This window comes from Cydia splendana, chromosome 14 (genome assembly GCF_910591565.1).
Source record: "Cydia splendana chromosome 14, ilCydSple1.2, whole genome shotgun sequence".
In the NCBI taxonomy this organism is placed as follows: Eukaryota; Metazoa; Arthropoda; class Insecta; order Lepidoptera; family Tortricidae; genus Cydia; species Cydia splendana.
In genome coordinates this window covers 10,365,163-10,389,362 of record NC_085973.1, presented here as the reverse complement: position 1 = coordinate 10,389,362, position 24,200 = coordinate 10,365,163, and the positions used below count along the sequence as shown (strand labels likewise).

General features: G+C 38.2%; 2 protein-coding genes across 2 annotated transcripts in view; both read right to left on the bottom strand.

Moving 5' to 3' along the window:
• Positions 1–3,916, bottom strand: part of LOC134796795 (alpha-actinin, sarcomeric) — a 52,750-nt gene extending 48,834 nt beyond the window's left edge. Inside the window, exon 1 of the mRNA XM_063769016.1 lies at positions 3,666–3,916. Coding sequence (XP_063625086.1) covers positions 3,666–3,788 — 123 coding nt within the window. The 5' untranslated portion in view covers positions 3,789–3,916. The remainder of the gene's footprint in view (positions 1–3,665) is intronic.
• Positions 3,917–10,784: 6,868 nt separating this feature from the next.
• Positions 10,785–24,200, bottom strand: part of LOC134796789 (uncharacterized) — a 285,519-nt gene continuing 272,103 nt past the window's right edge. Inside the window, exons 11-20 of the mRNA XM_063769010.1 lie at positions 21,563–21,707; positions 20,980–21,237; positions 19,252–19,381; positions 18,524–18,687; positions 16,210–16,441; positions 15,481–15,642; positions 14,693–14,844; positions 14,164–14,276; positions 13,308–13,490; positions 10,785–12,545 (exon numbers count right to left, since the gene is read on the bottom strand). Coding sequence (XP_063625080.1) covers positions 12,030–12,545; positions 13,308–13,490; positions 14,164–14,276; positions 14,693–14,844; positions 15,481–15,642; positions 16,210–16,441; positions 18,524–18,687; positions 19,252–19,381; positions 20,980–21,237; positions 21,563–21,707 — 2,055 coding nt within the window. The 3' untranslated portion in view covers positions 10,785–12,029. The remainder of the gene's footprint in view (positions 12,546–13,307; positions 13,491–14,163; positions 14,277–14,692; positions 14,845–15,480; positions 15,643–16,209; positions 16,442–18,523; positions 18,688–19,251; positions 19,382–20,979; positions 21,238–21,562; positions 21,708–24,200) is intronic.

The window sequence follows — 24,200 nt, the reverse complement described above, 5'->3', positions numbered from 1 at the left end:
GCTTGTTAATTTCTTAGAAAGCGTGTTGATGTTGATCTGATGATTCATCCTCGACTAATTAGGAACAACATGCCCTCTACCATTTGCGGTGACCATAATCATAATGTTCTAGTCACGTTACCCATACGCTCCCTTAATCATTGGATTATCTTGCATAACCTCAACAACATCATTAAAATTATTTTAACATATACCTAGAGAAAATTAAAATAAAACCATTATAGCGTAGATTATTTTATATGTGATTATAATCTCCGTAAGCCAATTCCAGCATTTTTTTACAAATTGTGACAAGAACTAAGTGTTTTTCTCAACAATATTCGAAATCCTCTAGCAAACAACCTAGCCGCTTGGTTTTATTCACCAGTTCTTGAGCCAGTGCCAAAAGCGAGCTAACACCGACAAGAAAAAATAGCCATGTCAAGATCTTACGTAACCGGTATGCCACACATAACAACGCATCACCCCGTCAACAGTTATTAAATATTTGTTAATTCGCGATAAACTTTAATTATCTTCTAAATTCTATTAAATATTTGGTTTGACTTAAATCGCGTTGAACTATTTAACACTGTCGATGTTAGGTATTACGTATTCTTTTTAGGTATTCAACTCGAGAATAATTTGAAACATATCTTTCCTTTCGCGCAAAGATTGGCCATAGCAATCCAGCGCGGGAACGCTGCCTGCGTGATGGGCACCCTACCGAGGGCGCATAATTTTGATAGGTACATATTTATAATTTTTTAGCTTTAGTTATCTTAATTTTAGTTTTATATTCATTTTATAACACTTATTATACAATAAATGAGTTTTTACTTCTATTTCCTTTCCTTACATTTCTTATTTTATTTATTTAGACGTGATTTAGACTGTAGTGTAATATTTCCAAAGCCTTCTGCATCAAACAGAAATGTGGAGAGGATAGTGAATAGCCGCTTCTAAATAGAATTTTTTTTTACACAATTTGATTGTTTTAATCATGGCTATGCCCCTTTGTTTGTTTTACTTACGGTGTTTTGATATACATATATTATAAAAGTTAGAAGCGGAAAACAAATTCCATACAAGTTTTCAAAGCTGCTCTGACTTTTATAATAATCATAAACAACAAACGAAAAGACCATACGAGTAGCTGTGGAAACTGTGTAAACACATTTTCTATAATGTTAATATCCAGAGAGGAAAACAGGAACTAGATACGTTTGTATGGAGAAGCGGTCACACACGGTCGACGGTCGTCTACTTACCTCTTAACGAAAATTGGAAAAATCTTAACGGCTCTCCAAAACACCGTCACCCTTAACTTCTCAAGACCTTTTTTCTAACAAAAGCTCTCGTTAAGAAAATGCGAGGGGACTATTCAAAAGCCTTTTCGTGCGACATGTTTTTACCAAAAAATTTAAACGAGAATTTGGACCTTTCTAATATATTCTGGTTTATGTAATTTATATTCTTAATTAAGCCTACAGATCGATCAAAATCAATACAATATTTGGTTTAGGAGAATCCAATTAATCCATATGCATGAGCTAGGAAAACTTTCGCTGGTAGTGTTTACCTGAGAAATATTCGATAACATCAAACTTATCTGCCTACGTAACATCTGAATATTGATCGTCCCAATAAACGTGTTTGGAACAGTTTACAATATGCACTTTCAAATCCGTTGCCTTGTTTGAGAATACATTATGGCTTATCGGACCTAAGTCAACGACCGCCAGTTCACAGGAATTACGCGAATGGTATGCCAAGGTGATAACTCTTCGGTTCGAAGGGTCCGACTTGATTTGGGTTTATCTTGTTTTTTTTCTGATTTCTAGAAATTCCAAATGTCACGGCATGAGCGTTTTATAATTCATCTATATTTTTCCTTTATTATTTGATAAATCTACCGCTTCTTCCTCATCGAACGTGCCTGAAGACATTTAAGTATTCACGATTGCATGGCGTTGTTGTGGCAGTCGGTTATTAAACGGCAATAAATGCGTCCAAGTTGCACTCCAATGACAGAGAATTATTCGTTTTATGTAAATTATTAATTTTACAACCAGTTTCGTCCTCACTTTCTCGCCTGATTTCTTAAGATCTTACATCTGATAGCATATTCTCCGATTAATCATCTAAGCTTTCTTGCATTAGTAATTATGTTTATTTATAATGATGACGTCAGCAACACATTTATGTCACTTGTAGAAAGTAGATTTCGTGGGTCCGTGCTTCTGGGTATTCCTTGAGGTGGAAAAGTTGGTTGCGCCAGTGACCTGATTGCGGCGATTGATTCCAGTCGCAGCGATCGGTGGACCAGTCGGATGCGCCTGCGACTGGTCGGCCGATGTCGGCTGATGTCGGCCGCGACATTGACCCGGCAGCAACCGGCCAATGCACCGGGTGTCGCAGCCTCTTTGTTTACATCCTGCGAGACATCGCAGCCTCCTAGTTCGTTGTCCCTCGCTAAGAATGTAACGTGGCATTTACGTACTGTCGTATGAGTTTATTTTAGAGTAGCAAACCACGCTATTCATAAAGATAAATTTATTTTATTTATTTAATTAATTTGCGAATTAATTAAGAAAATTAAGGGTTAATAATTATATAATTTATACTTTATGTATTCTATTTCGATAGATAATAGATGGGATAAATAGTTTTAAATAACATAAGCTAGAAAATTTGACACTTCAGCAAGTTTTAATGAATGACTAATAAATAAAATAAGCAACTTTTTCTACTTGAAAAATTCCGAGGTAAAAATAAAGATTAAAAAAACGCGTTAATGCAACATAAACCTTTAAACATTGATAAACTTGGATGTGCCTGCAATCGCAGTGCGTTCGTAACTCGTTAATGACATTCCAACGAGGTGGAGGTGGGTGTGCACACGTCACGGGTCTGCAGGCCAGGCGCAACCTTCAAAATGCACATGACGTAGCAGCCAAGTTTCCTGAAATATGGGTTTCATGGTGACGCAGTCGCACGCCCGCGCCTACATCGGCGCCTGCGCTGGACCCATTTTAGGACATGACTAACGGAAATTCGACTCCTCTCTCTCTGACCCGCTCCCTCCCGTGGGAAGACGCGTGCGCGCGTCTCTTTCGCACTAAAAGCTTCAAGAAATCTTTTAATAGTGTCCCACGGCCGCGATCTACTTTCAATCCGAGGCGGGAAAAATGCAGGAACTAGATTCAATTTTTGAAAAATCGCGCGTTCCACTTTAATAGAAAAAAAAAGTTATATCATTTTTATTTGTTTATGTTTTCTTTTATTCGGTTCTAAATTTTTTAGATAATACATATTAATGTATCATAATCGCTAACATTTTTTTGGCTGATTTGAATCTGGTTATTTAATAAGCAAGATGATACGCCTTGCAGCTGGCCCTAAAAATAGATTTATAAACCGGCAAATTTATGTCTGCACCAGCATTTACAACTGCTATCAGATGTAGTACTACAATAAATAGTACAAGAATAAATAGTCAATGCCGAGTGGATTTATATTATTGCTGCAGAAAAGCGAGACCTAAAACATACACAAACATGACTCACGATTTAGATAAGGTTATATCGGTGATATTTACGCGACCGATACTGAGGCTAGTTGTTAATAATTATTGTTATTTTTTTCAATTTACCCCAACCGGTGTCAGCGGTGTTAAAACTGACCTTTTTCTGTTGCTTCTCCCAAGCCGGGTCTAATAGACCCTCGCGTTCCCACTCCTCCTCCTGTTCCATATAGCCGTCGGGATACCCGTCATAGTTGTTCATCATCCCGTTGTCCATCATCATGGTCACTACACTGACCGTCGGTTTCGGTGTTCGTTCGAGCCTATGACCGCGAACTCGCGTGTGATGGTTCGCACCGCGCACTACAGGCAGCCGGCCGCGTGCCTGCTGCGAGGAAACTGGCGCTCGAGCGCTGCGGCGGCAGCTTGCGGAACTTTCTCTGTGCGTTCCGTTTTACCTAACGAACTGTCAAACGCTCAGAGCGCAGCGCAGCGAGTTGTCGTATTATTTTTTTGAGTGAGATGAAGTGGCGTTTGCTGACCCGGGCTCTTCGAGCAACACCGGCTTGGGCTATAACCGAGAAAAACGAAGTTCGCAAACTGCGGGCATTTTAACGCATTTAATTACGCCTTCATTGGAGTAAAAGAGAAAGATCCCCGCAATTTGCGAATATCGGTTTTTGCGGTAGCCCCTCTGTACATATTCCTAGAGTCAGACCAAGATTTTGGTTTGATATTTACACTTACAGTTAGTATTTTCCTCGCGTTTGGTGTTGTGAAAAATTCTGTGTTTCATTCGGTGGCAAAATTTGTTTAACCCTCGTGCCTTGAAACCCTCGCAACGCTTAAGATTCCGAACTAATTAACTTTCCGAACGTCTGCAAACTTTAATATATACAGGGTGCCCCTAGCCATTGGACAAAGCCGAAATGTACATATGCATTAGGGTATTTAGAACCATTATACAAAGTATCATAACAATCGGTGTAGCGGTTACGAAGAAATTAACAAAATACGATTATTTTACTTTGGAGCAACCTGTATGTGTAAGTAGCTCCTGAGGCAATAAATAGTATGAAACCTTCTTCGACCGTTTTTATTATCTTATTTATTTATGACATTAATAAGATTCTGAGTTTTGACAAATGTGATCATTGCCGCACATTTTAAAACAAATTGTCAAAAGTACTGCCAATGAAACCTACTGTATTAATCATTGGCAGTGCTTTTAATGGCTCCTCTACACGATGGGCCAACGCCGGCCAATCCAAGGGACGCAGCCATGCGGTAGAATGAGATAGCAATAAGCCAACCGACACCAATACCCCCTCTACACGTTGTCCCCACATATTGGACCAATAGGTTGGGCCAACGTGTAAAGGAGCCATAACAATTTGTTTGAAAATGTGCGGCAATGATTTCATTTGTCAAAAGTCAGAATCTTATTAATGTCATAAATAAAAAAGATAATCAAAACGGTCGAAGAATGTTTCATACTATTTATTACCTTAGGAGCTACTAACACATACAGGTTGCTCCAAAGTAAAAAAATCGTAATTTGTTAATTTCTTCGTAACCGCTACACCGATTGTTATGAATTATGATTTATGATACTTTGTATACTGGTTCTAAATACCCTAATGCATATGTACATTTCGGCTTTGTCCAATGGCTAGGGACATGTATGTAATTTTTTGGTATCCATTCTCAAAAATGAAGCTAATCTACATAATTAGTACCTACATATTTTTTTATAATATTTTACGTTTCAATTATGAATTGATGTATATGTTTGAAGAGTGTGTTTGACTATCAACTTGATTTCAAGTTTAATAAAATATTTTATCCATTTTATCCAAATTGTCTAATGTTTTTGATCTCCATATTAAGACGAAAGTGGAGGACCCGCGTGAATTCGCCTTTTCATACAAACGTAGTCCTCATTTTATACATTATTGAAAATATTTTGACACAATACCTGTTATGCTTTATAACGACCCCTACGCTGCTACCGATTTTTCTCGGATTTTTTATTATTATAAGAGTTAGGAGCATTTAAACATTTGTATGAAATCTGTATTTCTCTCCTAATTTTTACAATAATTAAAACATCAAAAATCCAAACGTAGGGGCATAGCTATGGTTAATATAAGTACCTACATCAAATTACTTATGTAAAAATATTTTCCATAAAGTCACTATCCAGAGAGGGAAATCAATATCCAGAGAGGAAAATGGGGACTACGTTTGTATGGAGAAACGGCCGTCCCTTTACCTCTTAAAGCTTGGGGGTTTGTTGGAGCTACTCGTACTACTATTCGGGGTTATTTTGATCTTACTAATAAAACTAAAGGTGAAATAGATACACAAAAAAAAAACTTTATTCACCACATAATATTTCATTGAATAATCATCTTGCTTATGCAAAATAACAGTTATATATTTTTCATTTTCTTTGAAGATCCCACATATTAACATATACATAAATATAGCAACATCCACGATCACAGGAAGGTTAAAATTTTGGAATAGAAAACTTATCAACACGTCCATATTTGGTGTTCTACCAAATTAAACTTATTACAGTTATTACATATAGATGAGTATTAAGTACAATACTTTATGAACAGGGCTATAACCGCGAAAATCGAAGTTCGCAAATTGCGGGGATTTTTCTCTGTCACTCTAATTACGCCTTCATTGGAGTAAAAGAGAAAGATCCCCGCAATTTGTGAATTTCGGTTTTCGCGGTAGCAGCTCAGATCCAAGTTTGGAATGCAGAGTCCAAAAGTTACATTCAACGGCATAAAATTCCTTCAAAGCTTTGAGCAAAATCACAATAAACTAAATACTAAATGTAAAAAAAATTAAAAATCATCCACAACAATTGAAGATCATAAACTTTGTAAATGCATTCCACGAGTATAAAAATTTTATCGACATTTTCATCTTTACTTTTTGATTGTTATTTGCCTGAATTTTAGAAACGTTTAAAATTTTAGGCTACGTATTTATACATTAACACCTAATATTTAACATTTTCATTATTTTCAGACCCATTCCACATAAGAAAATTACTTAGTTGCATAAGAAAATAATGGAGCTTAAAACAATGTTTGACATGTTTTTTATTACCACATATAATTTAACTTATGGAAAAATATAAGGCCAAATAAGTAAACTTCGTTTTATCCGCATCGGTGAAGTTTTTGTACCTACCATTTTCCTTTTATTGCAAATATCTACAAACATCAATGCGTAAAATGGGTCTATTCACCGCGTAGGTACTTAGAGGATATAACCAACGGAGACGCCATGTCTATAATTTTCGGTACAAAATAGTTTGCCGTTTTTTGCGGGGGAGGGGCACGTCAAATGTATACGTAACGTAAACATAGCCATGTCAGATAAACGTCAGTCCATACATGTGGTTGACATGTGGTTGACCATTGGCCGCCTATTTTCGACAGAGTGGAACGCCTGTTAATGACCACTCCGTTTGGTTATATTCTCTAAGCGTAGGTAAGGTATAACACTAAGTATTCATACAGATAGATATTATAATATAAGAGATAAAAATGTTTAACATTTAAATTGGTTCAGAAGATTTTCTTTAACAGTAATAGTGTAGGTTTGCGTTTTACTCGTACTTCTAGCAAAAAAAACCGGACAAGTGCGAGTCGGACTCGCCCACCGAGGGTTCCGTTTTTTTAAAGTATTTGTTGTTAAAAAAACGGCAACAGAAATAAATCTGTAAAAATTTCAACTGTTTAGCTATCACGGTTCATGAGATAAAGCCTGGTGACAGACAGACGGTCAAACGGACAGACGGACAGTGGAGTCTTAGTAATAGGGTCCCGTTTTTACCCTTTGGGTACGGAACCCTAAAAAAGAATGTTGAGTATAAGAAGTAGCACGTCTGAGGGCCTACCGCCAACATCGAAAAATTTTAAATGGGTAAATATGTGCGTCTATATCTCTGTTGTATATTATTCGAGTAACAGAGAGGCAAATGAAGTTTTTCAATGTAGGAGAGGCATGGAATGGAAATACGGGTTAAAATCTGGTTAAAATATAGAACGAGGACATTCTACAATGCAGTAAATTAATCTTCATCGGTGAGTGAATGGCGAAGTAGCGCCAAAATGGTGATTTGATGATGAAAATAATGTTGTTTATTCGAAATTTAATAATATCAACTTAATATGTTAGGTATTGTGTCTGTGAATATCTTTCATACAAACAAGGTACAAGTTTGGGCGAAATGCACATGTGCATATCAAGATCTAACAAATCAAGATAAAATTATTAAGGTTCGAATCGGCTTCTATATAATATGTTACTGACACCTTTATGGAGGGAGCTCATCAAACCAAATTGAAACGTTGTAGTAAATATTCCGCATGAAACTGAAGTTCTGAGAACCCGTAAGTCAGGGAGTCGGATGACTCACGCTAGAACGGTCCGGCAGCGGGCCGAGGTTTGCGATACTTCGTTTCCTTATCTTATAGCAAGCATTACGTGATCAACTGATTACCTATCATAGAAAACGAAGTGTCGGACGTCTCGGCCCAGACCCGGACCCTTCTAGCTACAAATAGAAAGTTGGTTATAAACGGATGTATTTAAGTTGTTATTATCATTCTATTTTGTTTGGTCTAGTCTGAAAGACATATTGATAACATGATAATTTTAACACAATTCAAAATTATATAAGTAGTTTATATCCGACAATTTTTTCCCATTCAAAATAATCTCGTCCAAGTTTTAAGACAATAGGACCAAGCTACGGCTAAGCAAGTCTTTTAAAACCGCTATTGTCGCTCAGAAAAAAGGACGCTTAGGTATATAATTTACATTATCATTCCAAAAAAATAGGGTCCATGTCCTACCTAATGATTAATTCAGTAAAAATAAACAAACCCTTAACCGCAGTTAGGTACATCTTTGCTCCAAAAGTTAATAAATTTTTATTATGTGAATAAATAGGAAAACTTGGATGTGAACATAATTCACCTACTTACTACTATACTTCGTTTTTTTTGCATTTGAAAATAATTTTTAAGATTTGGAAGCTGCGGGAGCCAGTTCCGCAGGTCCAAATGATAGGTACTTCATTAAGTACACTCAACTGTAAAAATATTAATTCACTGACATAAGAGTTATGGGACATAGGTTAAAGCATGCAAAGCTCTTTATGCAAGGAATAGACTCCGGCTGGAGCAAAAAGCTTTGGAAACTTAGCAAAAGACAACTCCAAGCCATGTGTGGCGAAGAGGAAGAGACAGTAAGACACTTAATGTGTGAATGTCACGCCCTCGCCAGACAAATAATGAAGGACTTTGGAGCAGGATACCTGGAACCAAAGGACTTTAAAACGCTACCCATGAGCTCCATCATCCGACACATGGATATGGTGGGAAAAGCTCTTGAGTAGTTGACGGATCTTTTCTAGGGGGTAACTGCACAAAAGATCCCTATGGGTCGAAGTGTATCCGCAAGCATGGTCTAATAAAACATGGTCTTCTATTCCCAGAGTGACACGGGCCTACGTCACAATAACATTGCCACTTTATTTCAACATAACATGTTACATGGGTACATTATACCTATGGTTAATAAGTTAAAATATTTCTTTATTATTTTATAATTTTCATTTATATGTATTTTATCTTAAATTTTACAATAACACGTCATTTTTAATTATTCGTTAGCAATATCTTCCGATTCACGAAAGAAATTTCAGACGTTCGGGTAATTCTGTTTACATTACTGGCAACACAGGATAGCGCTGTCACATTTGACAATTCGGATCTAGATAACTTCATGCCCTGACCGTCATCCTTGTCGAACGCGTGTTAATTGTTATTTCCTTCTCGCTCAGTGTCAGCAGTCGCAGTGTTTTCCAAACTTTTTACGTCGTAAGCTTGGTAATTAATGTGTAACTGTGAATTAGTTTTTCAAACGTTTGTCTTGTATAGATAAATAAAGTTTAATTTAATACATTCGATTTGTTTTATTTTACTATGTTTCTACATGAATAATTTAAAATTAATGCCGTTAAAATAATTTTCACCGTTGGTTAAAATTCTCCCACATTTTAAAGTTTGAGAACCTGTAAACAGCATGATGACGTAGGCCCGTGTCAGTTAGGTCATACGCGAATCTCGGAATAGAGTACCAGGCGGAGTATATTATTATACCATGTCCGCAAGGGCCCCCGAAAACAATAAGATAAGATATGGGACATAGGTATTTTTGAGATGATTTGTACACCCATATTTTTACAGTTGACTGTAGGTACCTACCGAAAATTGTAAATTGTTACTACATTCGAAACCATATAGGTATGCAACATTGCCATATTTTGTCATTGCAAAAGCCATGCTTGGTCCGACCCTACTTCTATTGTTTTATATAATGCAAGTAATATATTATTGTTAACGAAAAGGTATTTGGACCGAAATAATAAGGGATACACTAAAGCAAATAAGAAGGAGGTACCCGACTTAGGTTATAGCTACTTAGGTTCTCGCGAGCTTGGTTTCCGCAACTCGACGTCATATTATTGCTCCTATTTTGCGTGATGGGTTGTCGGCACTGTTCTTGCCAACCCAATTCTACCAAGAAGCCTAGCAGACCCTTGATGTTGCCGACGACTTCTGGGAGAGACCCCAGACTTAGGTGTAATAAAAAGAAACGCAAGCACATTTAATCCAAATTTGAACAGTAACAGCGAACAGGAAGAGCACGATTATAGTTCATGTCTATACATACATCAATTATATCTCATTTATTGGATCTACACATTTATTTTTAAATACCCATGTTTGTAAGAAAATATAATTTGTACTTACTATAATAAATTATGAAGAGCGACAAGCTGTGAAAGGAAAACACCGCAAGTAGGTACACTAGGTACCTACCCTCAAATAGAAATACATACACATAATTAAAAATGAAGCTTATCCGTTATTATTAAAAACGGAGACACAGTTTCCACTAAATATCAATGTATATCAGATTTTCAGATTGCAGTAAGTTTTACGGTCTGATAAGTGAGTGATAAGTAAACAACATAAATAGGACGCAATTTCTACGGAAACAATTTTAAATATATAAGTCAATTTAAAGACCAAGACTAATTCTGTAGGCAGTCCTAGCTCGGCCCACATGACCAATTATTTCAATTCAACCAGACTTGTGTCACCTCACTGCATTGAAAAAACTTTCAAATGAGTACCTACATTAAATTTTTTGACTCAAATGCCATGGCCGTAGTAAATAAAATGTATTTAATGTAGGTAATCAATAAACTATTACCAACATTTTGTACTTTCGCAGAAAAAATATTTAAGTAGGTACCTACTTATATTATAAAATTTTTGGTATCTATCCATTGTATAAATGTTAAGAAACATTCTGAGTACAGTAAGAAGTTAAGCGACATTGATTAAATAACAAATATACGTGGAAAGGCTTACAAATAAATTTAGTAAGACAAAAGGCAATAACAGGTTTAAAGATTTCTCAATAACGAGATTCGCTATAGACATCATAATTATTCTACAAATTAATTATCTAGTGTAACGTTTATATTCATTAAATTTAAATTGTGTTTTATCATTTTGTACATCCTTTTAGATATTTATTCATTATATGATATATATGTAGTATTTATAATACGTTTTTTTAGAATACGACTTAACGTATTGGTGAATCAGTCGCGTTTGCATGAAACAATGATGTGTATGATAAAGTAGGTACGATTTGTGGATAGATCAGGGGTTTCACAAATGTACCTCTGTCAATACTAAAATAAATATTTGATTGAATTCATGACAAATACAAAATTAAGAATGTACTAATTTTTTTACTCCTATTTAATTTAAAAACTGGCCAAATGTGTGTTGGACTGGAATACACATAATACTACATGACGACACTATAAGGGCCGTTTTTAGGCTACGGAACCCTAAAAATGGTTGATGGTTATCATATTATTAGTACTTACTTTTGAAACCCCTTAATTACATGAACCATTGTTTTGTACCTTAGGATCATAGAAAATAAATAATGAATTTGATCAATTGTTTGAAAATATAATCAATATAGTACAAGGCGGCTGGAATGGTGATATGTATAATAAGTATTGGTATGTATAGTGTATACGTCACGTAGTCGCAAATCGAACTACATCTGTATGGGCATAAACTGACAAGACACCACGCCAGCCGATCGGGTGTCTTCATTTGCGAAACAACACACGTATCGCAATGTTCACGGTACCAAAAATAGAGATGCTTATGCTGAACACGTCTAGATGTAAAAAATATATATAGGTATCAATGAACAACAACAAGGAATAGGTATCCGAGAAGTGTACAATAATTTCTCGCACCTCTACTCGAGTACATCTATAACAATAATACTTTAGAAGGCTTCAACATACCACATATGAGAAGGAGCAGGCCAGTCTCTCTTCAAAATCTATCTAATACACTGATAATCCTCACAGCTCCGTTTAAATGCCGTAGTCGAAGCTCTCGAACTCGGAGAAGCGCGAGTCCTGCTTCTGCAGGCGCTGCTGGCAGGCCTCGATGTAGCTGTCCTGGATCCGGTACATGCCCGAGTTGGCCTGGTACATGAGCGTCTCCAGGATACGCTCGTTCTTGATCGCCTTCGACGGGAGCACTACTTTGATCAGCTCCTGCGGCGAGATCCTGTACAGCTTTAGGTCCCGAGCGAGCCTCTCCATAATGCATTTAAATTCATTTTTGGCATCAGTCTTATTGGCGGACTTGGCTTTGATTTTGTTGCGCGCCCAGCTGAGCATCGCCTCGAACTTGCGGACCTCGGGCACCTCGAGGTTGCGGCACATGATCATCTGCACCATCGACTCGGACAGGTTGAGGAACTCGGCTGTCTGGAACAGCGCGTAGGCGCGCTGCTCCGTGAACGCCAGGATCATGTTCACCAGCTCCGACGCCGACGTGTACCGCCAGTAGTAGTTCTCCAGCGATATCAGCATTGTGCAAACCTGAAACGATACAACCACGCTTCAATCATACACTTGCAAGAGTTAGATATGAGATTTGATGGATTTTGTTTCTTTTTAAATTAGTCGGATTGCGTCTGTTTAAAGGTGGCCACTGACGAGCCTTCCAACAGTCCAAATAGCGTGGCTGCAATCCAGAATCGGTCCGTGAATGTCAAAAACGTACATTGTTTAATATTGGAATGCCGTCCATTTGGATGAATCCATTGTAACGGCATCCATTTGGAAGGCTCGTCAGTGGCCTGCTTTAGAGTTTCGTTTCGACAAAAAACTATTTAAGACAAAGTTTCGAATGCAATCTTTAACCCTTACGTATACATTACCTGTCCACCTACTTAGTTAAGTCAAGACGGATGTCTCATCAGGAAAGCTTATATACCGAGAATGAGAGCAGTGTTAATAGTTATCACGAGCCATTGCATTCCCAGTTCAAGTTTCGGGCGTGTATTATTATGCAACTGCAACTCACCACTTCTGTCCTGAGGAACTCTACTTGGCGTGGTGGAAGCAGGCCTGTAGCAGCTCGGGCAGGTCGTAGTGCTCAGATGAGCCCCGGGATGAAGCAGGTGAGTCCGTGTGTATGCAGTACAGCATCACTGTAACTCACCACTTCTATCCTGAGGAACTGCTTGGCGTGGTAGAAGCAGGCCTGCAGCAGCTCGGGCAAGTCGTAGTGCTCAGTTGAGCCCCGGGATGGAGCAGATCAGCGAACCGTATTTATATGGTCTAGCATCACTAACTCACCACTTCTATCCTGAGGAACTGCTTGGCGTGGTGGAAGCAGGCCTGCAGTAGCTCGGGCAGGTCGTAGTGCTCGGCGGCGCAGATCAGCCCCGGGATGGAGGCGCAGGTCAGCGGACAGCTGCCCGTATGCAGGTAGTCTAGCAGGATGCGGAATGTTTCCGGGTCGAACTCGATTATAGAAAACTGAAAGGACACGTCGCAAAATTATATATTGAAATATAGTTTGATAAGAGTCGTTTATCAGGGGGAGTGTTAGCAGTGAGAATCATACTATTTTTTCCTTATGCCAGTATTAAAGCCCCAAAAAAGGGACGAGTACCTATAGTTTTTAGTGCTCCGTATAAAACGCAGTTCACGTATCACTTACAAACAAACTGTATAGATATACGGAAAAAAATGACCAAAGCCTGCAGTGCCTAAGACAGGAATTGACCCTGCGTCTTCAAAATTTGCGGCTGAACCTTTACGCGATCAGCCTGGGTTAAGGTGGCACCTATAAAATTTCTTGTGTATGCAATACAAGAACTTTGAGGTCGAACAGTCAAAGTGATATAATTATTACGAGTTGTATTGAGCTGTTCTACTAGAGTCCGTCTAATCTAACTTTGCACCGATTTGAATAGAACGAAATGAGGTAGTGTCGTTATAAGAGTCATATTTTCATAGAAATTTGACATTAGATAATGATGGCATGGCCACACTTTGTCGTTGCAAATGCGATGCAGAGTTAGCTTGGTCCGATTCTAAATCAATTCAATTAAAATACATATATACATATATTTGTATAGATTGTTAAAATAAAACCAGCCTTTTTGATTTGAGGCAGTGAGGTAAAATAAAAACAACTCTGTCTTACCTCAGTCTGTGCAAGTTTGGCGCGGTCCACTTTCTGGGCGTCGGCGCACACCGATAGTCTCGGTACTGCTAACGCCGCATTTTTGTCCTTGTCTTTATCTTTGCCTTCTTTATCTGAAAATTATAAATAAATAAATTATGAGAAGTGAAAGAGGCGAAAATAAGATCCAACTCCTTTTCGAATAACTAAAAACATATACTCTACACAGTGTTAAATATTTGCTATTTAAAAATTACAGGCAACATCTGTTGTAAGTCAATGTTGAGCAAAAAGTAACTTTGGGGATTTTAGATAAATATGTTCTGACTTTTTACTTTATATATTTTCCTTTCTGTTGGCATCACTGATTAAGTTTGATGATTGGCTCAAGGTTATATAGTATGCTGAGTCAGAACAAAATCGCAAGTCTCGCGTACCCTTTTGTTTTTTTGTTTTTTGAGTGCACCTCTGTTACCTACTGTAGTACTGGTTCTGCGTGCATACTCATGATTCTCTGATCAGGAGGATTGGAATAGGTACTAATACTAACTAGAGCAGTCTTGCGAGCTGGCCCACTTCTTCTTGTCGTCAGCATTGAGCTGCGAGTGCTGCTTGCGTATGGAGCGGCCCCAGCCGGCCGTGATCGTGCCCAGTCGGGAGAAAGCTCGCTTCACCATGGGAGAACTGGGTACGCTTTTTGGTCTGAAATTAATCAAATTAAATATGATCGTGAGTTTTATTGAACTATGTCCTATTCCATCATGCGGGACTGTAGGAGTTAACTCGTCCCTCCGATGCAGGCACGTAAAAAAGAACACCCCACAACTGGACAGAGCCTGAGAAAGAAGAGTGGTACATCATCGGTGTGAGAGGGCCACCTGAAACCAACCTTGGTGACTCGATGTCGGGCACCTGCAGGAAGTTGCTGCTCTTCTGGCGTGCCGGCGTGGGCGACAGCAGCGTGGGTACTGGCCGCACCAGCAGTTTTGCCACCTTTGCCTGTGGGACCCGAGCCTGGGCTGATGGACAACCTACTGACCTTGGAGACTCGATGTCGGGCACCTGCAGGAAGTTGCTGCTCTTCTGGCGCGCCGGCGTGGGCGACAGTAGCGTGGGTACTGGCCGCACCAGCAGTTTTGCCACCTTTGCCTGTGGGACCCGAGCCTGGGCTGATGGACAACTTACTGACCTTGGAGACTCGATGTCGGGCACCTGCAGGAAGTTGCTGCTCTTCTGGCGTGCCGGCGTGGGCGACAGCAGCGTGGGTACTGGCCGCACCAGCAGTTTTGCCACCGGTCCTGTGGGACCCGAGCCTGGACTGATGGACAACCTACTGACCTTGGAGACTCGATGTCGGGCACCTGCAGGAAGTTGCTGCTCTTCTGGCGCGCCGGCGTGGGCGACAGTAGCGTGGGCGCTGGCCGCGCCAGCAGCTCCGCTACAGGCACCTGCGGCGACCCGAACCCGGTCTGGATGCCGTACAACATCTCTTGGAATACTCTGAAAATTATACAATACATTGTATAATACAAAAACTTTATGATTACGGTTTGTTGGAAGATGGAAGCCACCTATGCTAAACCTAATCCCCATATCGCTCTCACTCCTACCAACTATTTCAAGTAATGACTGTAGTAGGTACAGTGTATTGTAATCGCCACACAATAAATAAAAATTCAGCAAACTTCTGCTTGGACCGCCCCGCGAAGAACACACCGTTTAACAACTATGCGTTGGTGGCTCGTTTCGCTGAGAGAAAAGGATAACAAAAACACACATAGAATTACAAAAATAAACTTAATCCGGGGACAAGGAGAGTCAACTAATATGAACAAATTGGCTTTTGCAATTTCTATTAGTTCTTGCAATTTCAATTATCTGTTTGTTGAAATTAGATTTAGGATTACTGAGCTGTTTGTAGAAATAAATAAACTACAGCAATAGTGAAACGTCCATAATTATTACTAAACTTCCTTTTTCCCCCCAGTACAGAACTGTTTTTTAATTCCTGGTGATGATTTTTCTCTCAGTGTTGTTCAGAAAGATACAAATAGCAATTAAACTCACCTACTCCTAACCCCCAATATTGCCCTCACTCCAATAAACTTGGTCTTCTGTTTGGACTGTCCCACGAGAAACACGACGTCAAATAGCTGCGCGTTGGTAGCCACGTTCAACTCATTGTTGAGGAATACCCTCGTGAAATCCTTTGCGAGCTGGTCGTAGTCCTCAAACTGATCGCGCACAGAGTCGAGGAGAGGGGATGACGGCCTCATATGTCCGATAGGGCGCCATGAACCTGAAAAGATAATGAGAAATATAATAAATCTTTTGCTGTTTAGGAGATTGAATGGCTATCAGATTTTTTAAGAAACTATTGTTACTCGTTACTATTTATCAAGGTTATTAGCGTGTATCATCACTTGAATTATGTTTTACGAACGATGTATCAATGTGCGGGTACTAGATACTAGATATACTAGAGAAAGTATGTCTGTACGTATGTCACTTTATTGCACATAAACAGCAGGCGTATTATGGATGGCTTTATCCACGTTTATCCACGTGATAAAATAAAATAACTGTCACTTATTAACACCGCGGGATAGAAAGTGACGGATACCGTTTTATCACGATGTCACGTAGACAAAAACGACCATCATAATATATTCGTGCAGGTTTACATAAAACGGACAAAACAAAACAAAAATAAAAAATTATGTAGGTACAAAGGCGAACTTATCCCTAAAAGTCCCTTCCAGATAATCTTTGAGAAAATGCGAAAGCATCTGACACTAATAGGTGAAAGACAATTTAATATGAACAAATAGCAATATGAGAATGTTCAACAAATAAGAGAGAATGTTCAACACAGGGTGGAATTAAAATCGTCTCTGAAAATATTTGATATCACGATACAACAAAGTTATCTTTTTGATATATTCTCTGAGCAACACCAAACAACGGTATTAGTAGTACTTATTTAACTCAAGTTTCTATTTTAAAATTTTATTCATGGTGATTACTTTTATCGGAAAATATGGTTTTGAATCGTCGTGTATATCAAGTAAGATTGGATTACACGGATTTCGATAACAATTAATTGCTTCTAAAGATCAATATGTGAGCAATAAACATATTCTATTCTATGTCCAACGTACCACCCAAAAACGTATTAATATACATATGTACTTAGAGTCCTACTAATATTCCTACTTAGTTTGAAACTACATAGCGACGGCGAAGTACCATGAACTCCTAACTAACATTTTTTTTTAGTAATACGCATTTTTATTAATTTGGTAAACATAGTTAGGAGTTCATGGTACTTCGCCGACGATATCTACCCGACGGTACCTACCTATGGAAGTTAGCAAACTGGTTAGGAGTTGATATAATTACTATTATGAGAAACCATCAAAGGTTATTAGTTCAGAGTGACCTGAAGTGAACTCACAAGTTTTGATCCTGCAGATTAAACCGTCGACCAAATCTTAGATTAAAGCATAGGTAAACCGATGCTTCATAGGGAATAAAGGTGATTGTCTCTGCGATGGACGTTAACAAGATAGACCAACGACCTGCAGGCGTACCTATTAATATTCACGTGAAAGAATATGTGTCACTTTTTACAAGCTTTTATTTACTTTCACCTGTCCCCGTGTGTTGTCTGTAATCAAATCTTGCAAGTTAAATTTGATCCACTTCCCGGTTTCCGATTGAGCTGAAATTTTGCATGCATGTATAAATCGGATGACAATGCAATATTATGGCACCATCGAGCTGATCTGATGATGGAGACAGGAGGTCGCCATAGGAACTCTGTGATGAAACAACGCAACCTAATTGTGTTAGGGGTTTTTAGAATTGTCTCGATGAGTTGATGATGAGTTGTCTGTCGTAAGAAAAGTACAGTCAGCAAAAATTAAATTATTGCCAAAAACTTATTAACACTACGCGATTGAAAATACGGACACTGTCATTATTACGCTGTTATGTAGACAAATAAAACAATCATATCCGTGTACCTACTCGTCAAGATAGTCGTACATAGCGAGAATACTGGATAAGGGCAACGCACGAACTAGGTAACTCGTTCGAATTCGAATCATAAGGCAAATTGTACCTAAAATAAGTGCAGACCAATTGCGATAGGAATCATACTAGTGTAGAAAAAGCCTACGGCATTCGATTAATCGTAGAGCAAACCCCTTATTCATAAACGCAATACGGCTGGCGGGGCTGGAGGGGCCGCCCGGGCCGTGTGCGCCCACAGCCCGCGGTGGTCGATGTCGCGAAAGACGTGGTCTAGCCAGTAGTAGGGGTGGCATGATGAGATAAAAATGATCATGATGAATTGATGATAATATTGATAACGCACCTCTCCTATATGGTTTAGGTATCTGTCCTGTCTCGGCGTGATTCTGCAAGTTAGCTACGATGTCTTCGAGCATTTGACTCCGCGTTCTTTCTTGCATCCTCGCGAATTTCGGGGCGGAATATGACGCTCTTTCTCCGTTTACTATTTTCGTGAGAAGCCATTCTCTGTAAGATATAATCCAACATTTAATAACAATGTCTAATATGTCTATGTATAGAGGTAATTATTTAAATCATTTATTTACAAACAAGATATAATACAGTGGTATTACTAAACGAAATTATTTGTCGCCGAAATCATTTTTAGCTTGTAAGGTTTTTATAATAATATGTATGCTAGTTTTAAGTTATTTATCTATGGGCCAATAGTTGCCTGAAAATAAAATATTTTCATTTCATTTTCATAAACGAAATTAAAAACTAGCTTAGATCTAAAATAGGCCCTTGAGGCATTGTATCAAGGATACTGGCGGCATTTCCTCGCTGTATCGCAATGCTGATACGTTGTGCGAGGTAGCCGCCAGCTCTTCGGTCCCCAGTTACGTCAACCAGACGCTTCGCGATTTCTGCGAAAAACTTGTGCGCGTTGGGACCCCATGGACCTAGAGTTTCAACTCCAAATGGTACAAAATCGCCTAAAGAGTATAAAGCAATATGCACCGCAACGTCGCACCATATAAGTATTACATTTACCGAAGAGTATCACTATCACTATGTAGCGGTAATTACCTGAACATGGGCCCTTTGTCAAACACACTCTGCTCCCAAAGGTAGGGTTTGTATGCACCAACCTCGTCCCGAGTGACAACCGACACTTCGTACCTGGTCGGCCGCCGTTTTATCCGTGCCGATACGCGTACTGTAAATAATAATCCATACTTACTAACAACATACTTTAATACCTACATTCATTCGATTAATCGTAGAGTAAATCCCGTATTAATAAAAGCGATACATGTCTCAATTAGCTAATAATCGTTTGTCTTAATATGACTTTTTGACTTGAAAGGGATAAATTATTAGGCTAAGCGTATGCTGAGACGCAGGCGACGCAGCTTACGCAGCGCAGCGTAGAGCAGATTTTGTAAAGTATGGAACGTCCTTGCGCTGCACCCTGCGTAGCTAAAGGACGTTCTAGGCTTGTAGCACGTTGATGATTAAGGGGATAAGTGTTTAAAGAGCGTTTCTTTTATTTTTTACCATTTTTATATATTGTGACCTTTTTTACCACTTTTGTGTTATTTCTACTCAGAATCACGTCGAGCTCTTTCGATCCTTATGGGATAAAAAAATGTCCCAGAGTTTTTTTCCTATTGTGTTACCATGTCCCCATATACTTAGTATGGCGGTAACAAAAAGGAAAGTTTGAAAAATGTATGGAAATTTTAGGACACTTTATTTCTCCCATAAGGATGAAAAGGGCTCGCGATCCTGACTAGAAATAACACAAAAGTGGCAAAAAGGTTACGGCAAAAAATTAAAGAAACGCTCTAAAAATAAGTTACATATTTCAGGCAGCACCTTGCTTCTACAGGGCAAGTAAATCTGCCTGTCTGTAATATAACAGGGAGACAAGATATTGGCCCTTATTTTATGGACAGTTTTCTGACTGCAGGAGAAAGTATATACCGCGGCAACAACGGCAGACAAATCGTTATCATAATTATATTCCCCAAAGCGACTGTGTAGTCGTCACGTACGTGTCTTTTACATCGATACGAGGCAATGTATACTTTCAAACCATTTAAAATTTTATCAAGTAAACGATAGGTACTATTAAATTTAATCGAAAATCTTGTTTATCTAATTATCTAGCTTAAATCTCAAGCGTTCTTGTTTCGAACCGCGAACAAAGCGTGTAGCGATCTCCGATACCTACCCATTAAATCTATCGAAGTTTATAATGCTCTTAGGTACGATAAAGTTTCATTGACTACACTCTAGAGCAATATAAAGAGGTCACTTTTGATAGAAAGTTTTATAAATAGTGAACCGTTTGATATTGCTTTTAAGTTTATTTAATGTAGGTACTAATAACTCGATAGACTTAATACGTCACATAGCGATAAACAAGACAACAAAATGCTGAATCGGAATATATCAGAGTAGATCTGAGGAAGGTTACATTTGATGATATATTTGACTAACATCCAATAGCCAGGCCCGACCGAAATATAATGGATATAATGTTTGATTCTTCACTCCGAAATGATGTAAAGGTCTAAAATGGGATGTAGAGAATAAAATTATAAAACACTATGTTTACGTCACATCATTCATGAGTGGGGTGAAGGCGGAAACAATGGCTCAGCTTGAACAGTGGCTCAGTCGCCCAAACATCGCCTCTCTCGTGTGAAATTAGGTTAAGTGAGCCACTGTACCCGGCTTTTTTCTACCGAGCCAATGTTCCCTCCCTGACCTACTACCTATATTGTCCGGTTAGGATTTTAAACTTACCTAAAATAAACGTATGTAAGAAATGGCTTTTAATGCAAGCCGGTGAGAAGGCAGTGTTGTCCGCTTCGAGGAATACGACGCACACAATATCGTTCCCTATGTGCCTCTTCCTCTGAAGCTTCTGAGGGTCGTGGCGTTCGTATGGCAACAACGTCGATACGTGGAACATGATCTCAATACCTCGCCAGTTCGTGTATACTGAGTACAGGCCCGTTAGGTCGTGGACGGTGTCTAAACCGCCCTTGTATTTGTCGAAACCTGAAATAATATGGAGGTTAGTGGTAGTAGGATTTCAATAATAAGTACTTATAGCCATAATAAAAATTAACCTCATGAAAGATAACACGATTAGGTATAGTTATATAGCTTCCTAAAACCATAGCTTGAGGTTCCTTTTTTATTAAGCTATCGAATATTAAAACAAGTACAAAGAAATTCAAAATTGTTGTCCTTATCGGGGTTCACACGCGGCCCTCTAGCTTAGTCAGGTCCCGTCAGGGTCACTACGTCGTCAAGTAATGTCAATATTTGCCCTTCTTAGCCTATAGATAATAAATACAAAGATTAATGGAATTGTAAAGACCTTTTAGCCGCACTTTTTCCCCGAGCACTTGTAAGAACTCTTCAAACATTGGCGAATTTTCATTATTGTCCAGAATGTCTTCTTCGCTATATTGGTTTTCCTTGACGAATATCACGCCCACTTTGAGCTCCGACTTTATAAATACCTGGAATAAAAAGGCGTTATGTAAAATAATTCAATTATCTTTAAAATCAAATAGGTAATAAAAAATATATTTTATAGAATAATTAATGGTTAAATTAATAAAGAGTGTTCATGTATTAGAAGGTTCTTAGTTTCCAATTTATTATTTAAAAACAACTAAATATAGGTACACCTAATTTAATACACTAGGTATACCATCGATGAAACCGGGTTACTTTATATGGAAATTTCCATCTATAGCTGGTCAAGCAAATCTTGTCAGTAAAAAAAGGCGCGAAATTCAAATTTTCTATGGGACGATATCCCTTCGCGCCTACATTTTTCAAATTTGCCGCATTTTACTACTGACAAGATCTGCTTGACCAGCTATAGTATTGTTTATTTATCACGAAATCAATCTTTTTCATTTAAATTTATAAAAACAATAGGACTATACAATCCAATTTCGATATCGAATACCTACTTTATTGTAACTATAGAACCCTTTCTGGGTTTTCCTCTCCGAGGGTTTTATGCAAAACAATTTAAAATAACGTATTCATAGTCTTTCACCCTATTTCACCTTCCAAATATTGTATATTGATCTAGAAGCATTATTAAGTTAGCTTATTACAAGACAATATACGGAGTAAGGTTATGGCATGCAACTTATCGGAGGATTAAGGAATGAGGAAGCAATCTATCTCGGCTCCAGCTATCAAAAATATTACCATCGTACGAGTATAAGCCACTTGGGAGATGCTGCTCATTATCTTTTCCATCTCAGTACACAGTAATATTACCTAACTCAACGCCTAAGGAAAATAATTGAATATTTAGAAATATGAATAACTGGCAGTAGGTACTGGTTAATAATCATATTTTACAGTACATCTGGTGCTACATTAACAATTTTTGTTGTCGGTCCCATATTGGGACACCCTCCTCCAATTGAAGGGGGTTTTAAATCTTCTCGAGGCAGAGGCGTAGGGTTGGAGCCGGTATAGCTTTATTTGACGTTCATAAGTGCATTGTAATATGACTCCTTGAATAAACAAAAAAAAGCCTATTACGACACCAGGTGCTATAATAAGCACATTACGTAACTACGTCGAGGTAAAGGGTCATATGTAGGTACCTACTGTAAAACCTTGTACGATACACGTGCGAATAGGTAATTCGCATTTTCTATTTCGAACTTGTATCGTAAATAACTAATAATGTAGCTATGACATGAAGTTTACACAAAGTCTTTATAAATCTTTGAAATTAGTAATTTATAAAGACGAGAATGGTCGATTAAACAATAATTCTATTTTTTTTACGCAGCTTACTTAAATGTATGTATGTATTAAGTAGGTAATAATATGATTAATCGTTTTCAAAGGAAAACATGAAACAAAGTACCTACCTACTGACAACGTAATTTATTTCATATTTTTAAGTCAATACGGTACATCATGGTTTCATATCAAAAAAATATTTATGAAACTTCCTTCCTTAGAATCATCATTCAATGTTTAAATTGGACGATCTATTCCTACTGTGGAGTGAGTATTAAGACTACTAAGTTAGCCGGAGTGAGCAATTTGACAGCTTGAAATAATATCTAAATTGGCACGACACGGTATTCCACTCTTTCCACCGCTGCCGAAAGGCGACCTGCCTGTTTCAATTAGTACTAGCTATATTAACATAATGGCCCGAACACTGCAAAATGGATGAACGAACTGGAATATTGAAACTAGTTTGGATTCCCAATTTATATAGTTATTAACAGTGATCGTTAATTTTCCAGCAATTTTGGTGCAGCATAGTAAAAATAAAGAATTTTCTTAAATCTTTTGTCTAGGGTGAGGATTGCTTAAGGTTAATATTACTGTTATTGAGTAGTATAGAGAGATCAGTGCCCCAAACGCGTTAGTTCCGCGTAGCATTATTCCCGGTCGCATTTTCCCCCACCCGAATTTCTACCCATTCGCTTGTTTCTCTATTCTCAAATTATCGCAACATTTTTATTTTTTAGGTTAAAATTTTCTCATAATTAATACTTTCCAAGTCGTTTTATTCGCATTCTTTTTATTTCTTAGGCGATAATATTACCATGGCCCCACCGCACTGTTTCTTTTCAAAAAACATTTAGTTACAACTTAGCTAGACGGAGCCCCGCTCCCCGCGGTTAGGTTCGTTAGGTAGCTTCAGATGCCCGAAGGGCAAACCGCCCAGAAATAAGCCATGTAGCTAAGTTGTGAACTAAATATTTTTTGAAAAGAAACAGTGCGGTGGGACCACATGGTAATATTATCGCCTAAGAAATAAAAAGAATTCGAAAAAAAACGACTTGGAAAGTATTAATTATAAGAAAATTATAGCGTAAGAAATAAAAAAGTTGCGATAATTTGAGAATAGAGAAACGAGCGAATGACAAAAAAGGGTATGGGTAGAAATTCGTGTGGGGAAAAATGCGACCGGGAATAATGCTACGCGGAACTAACGCGTTTGGGGCACTGATCTA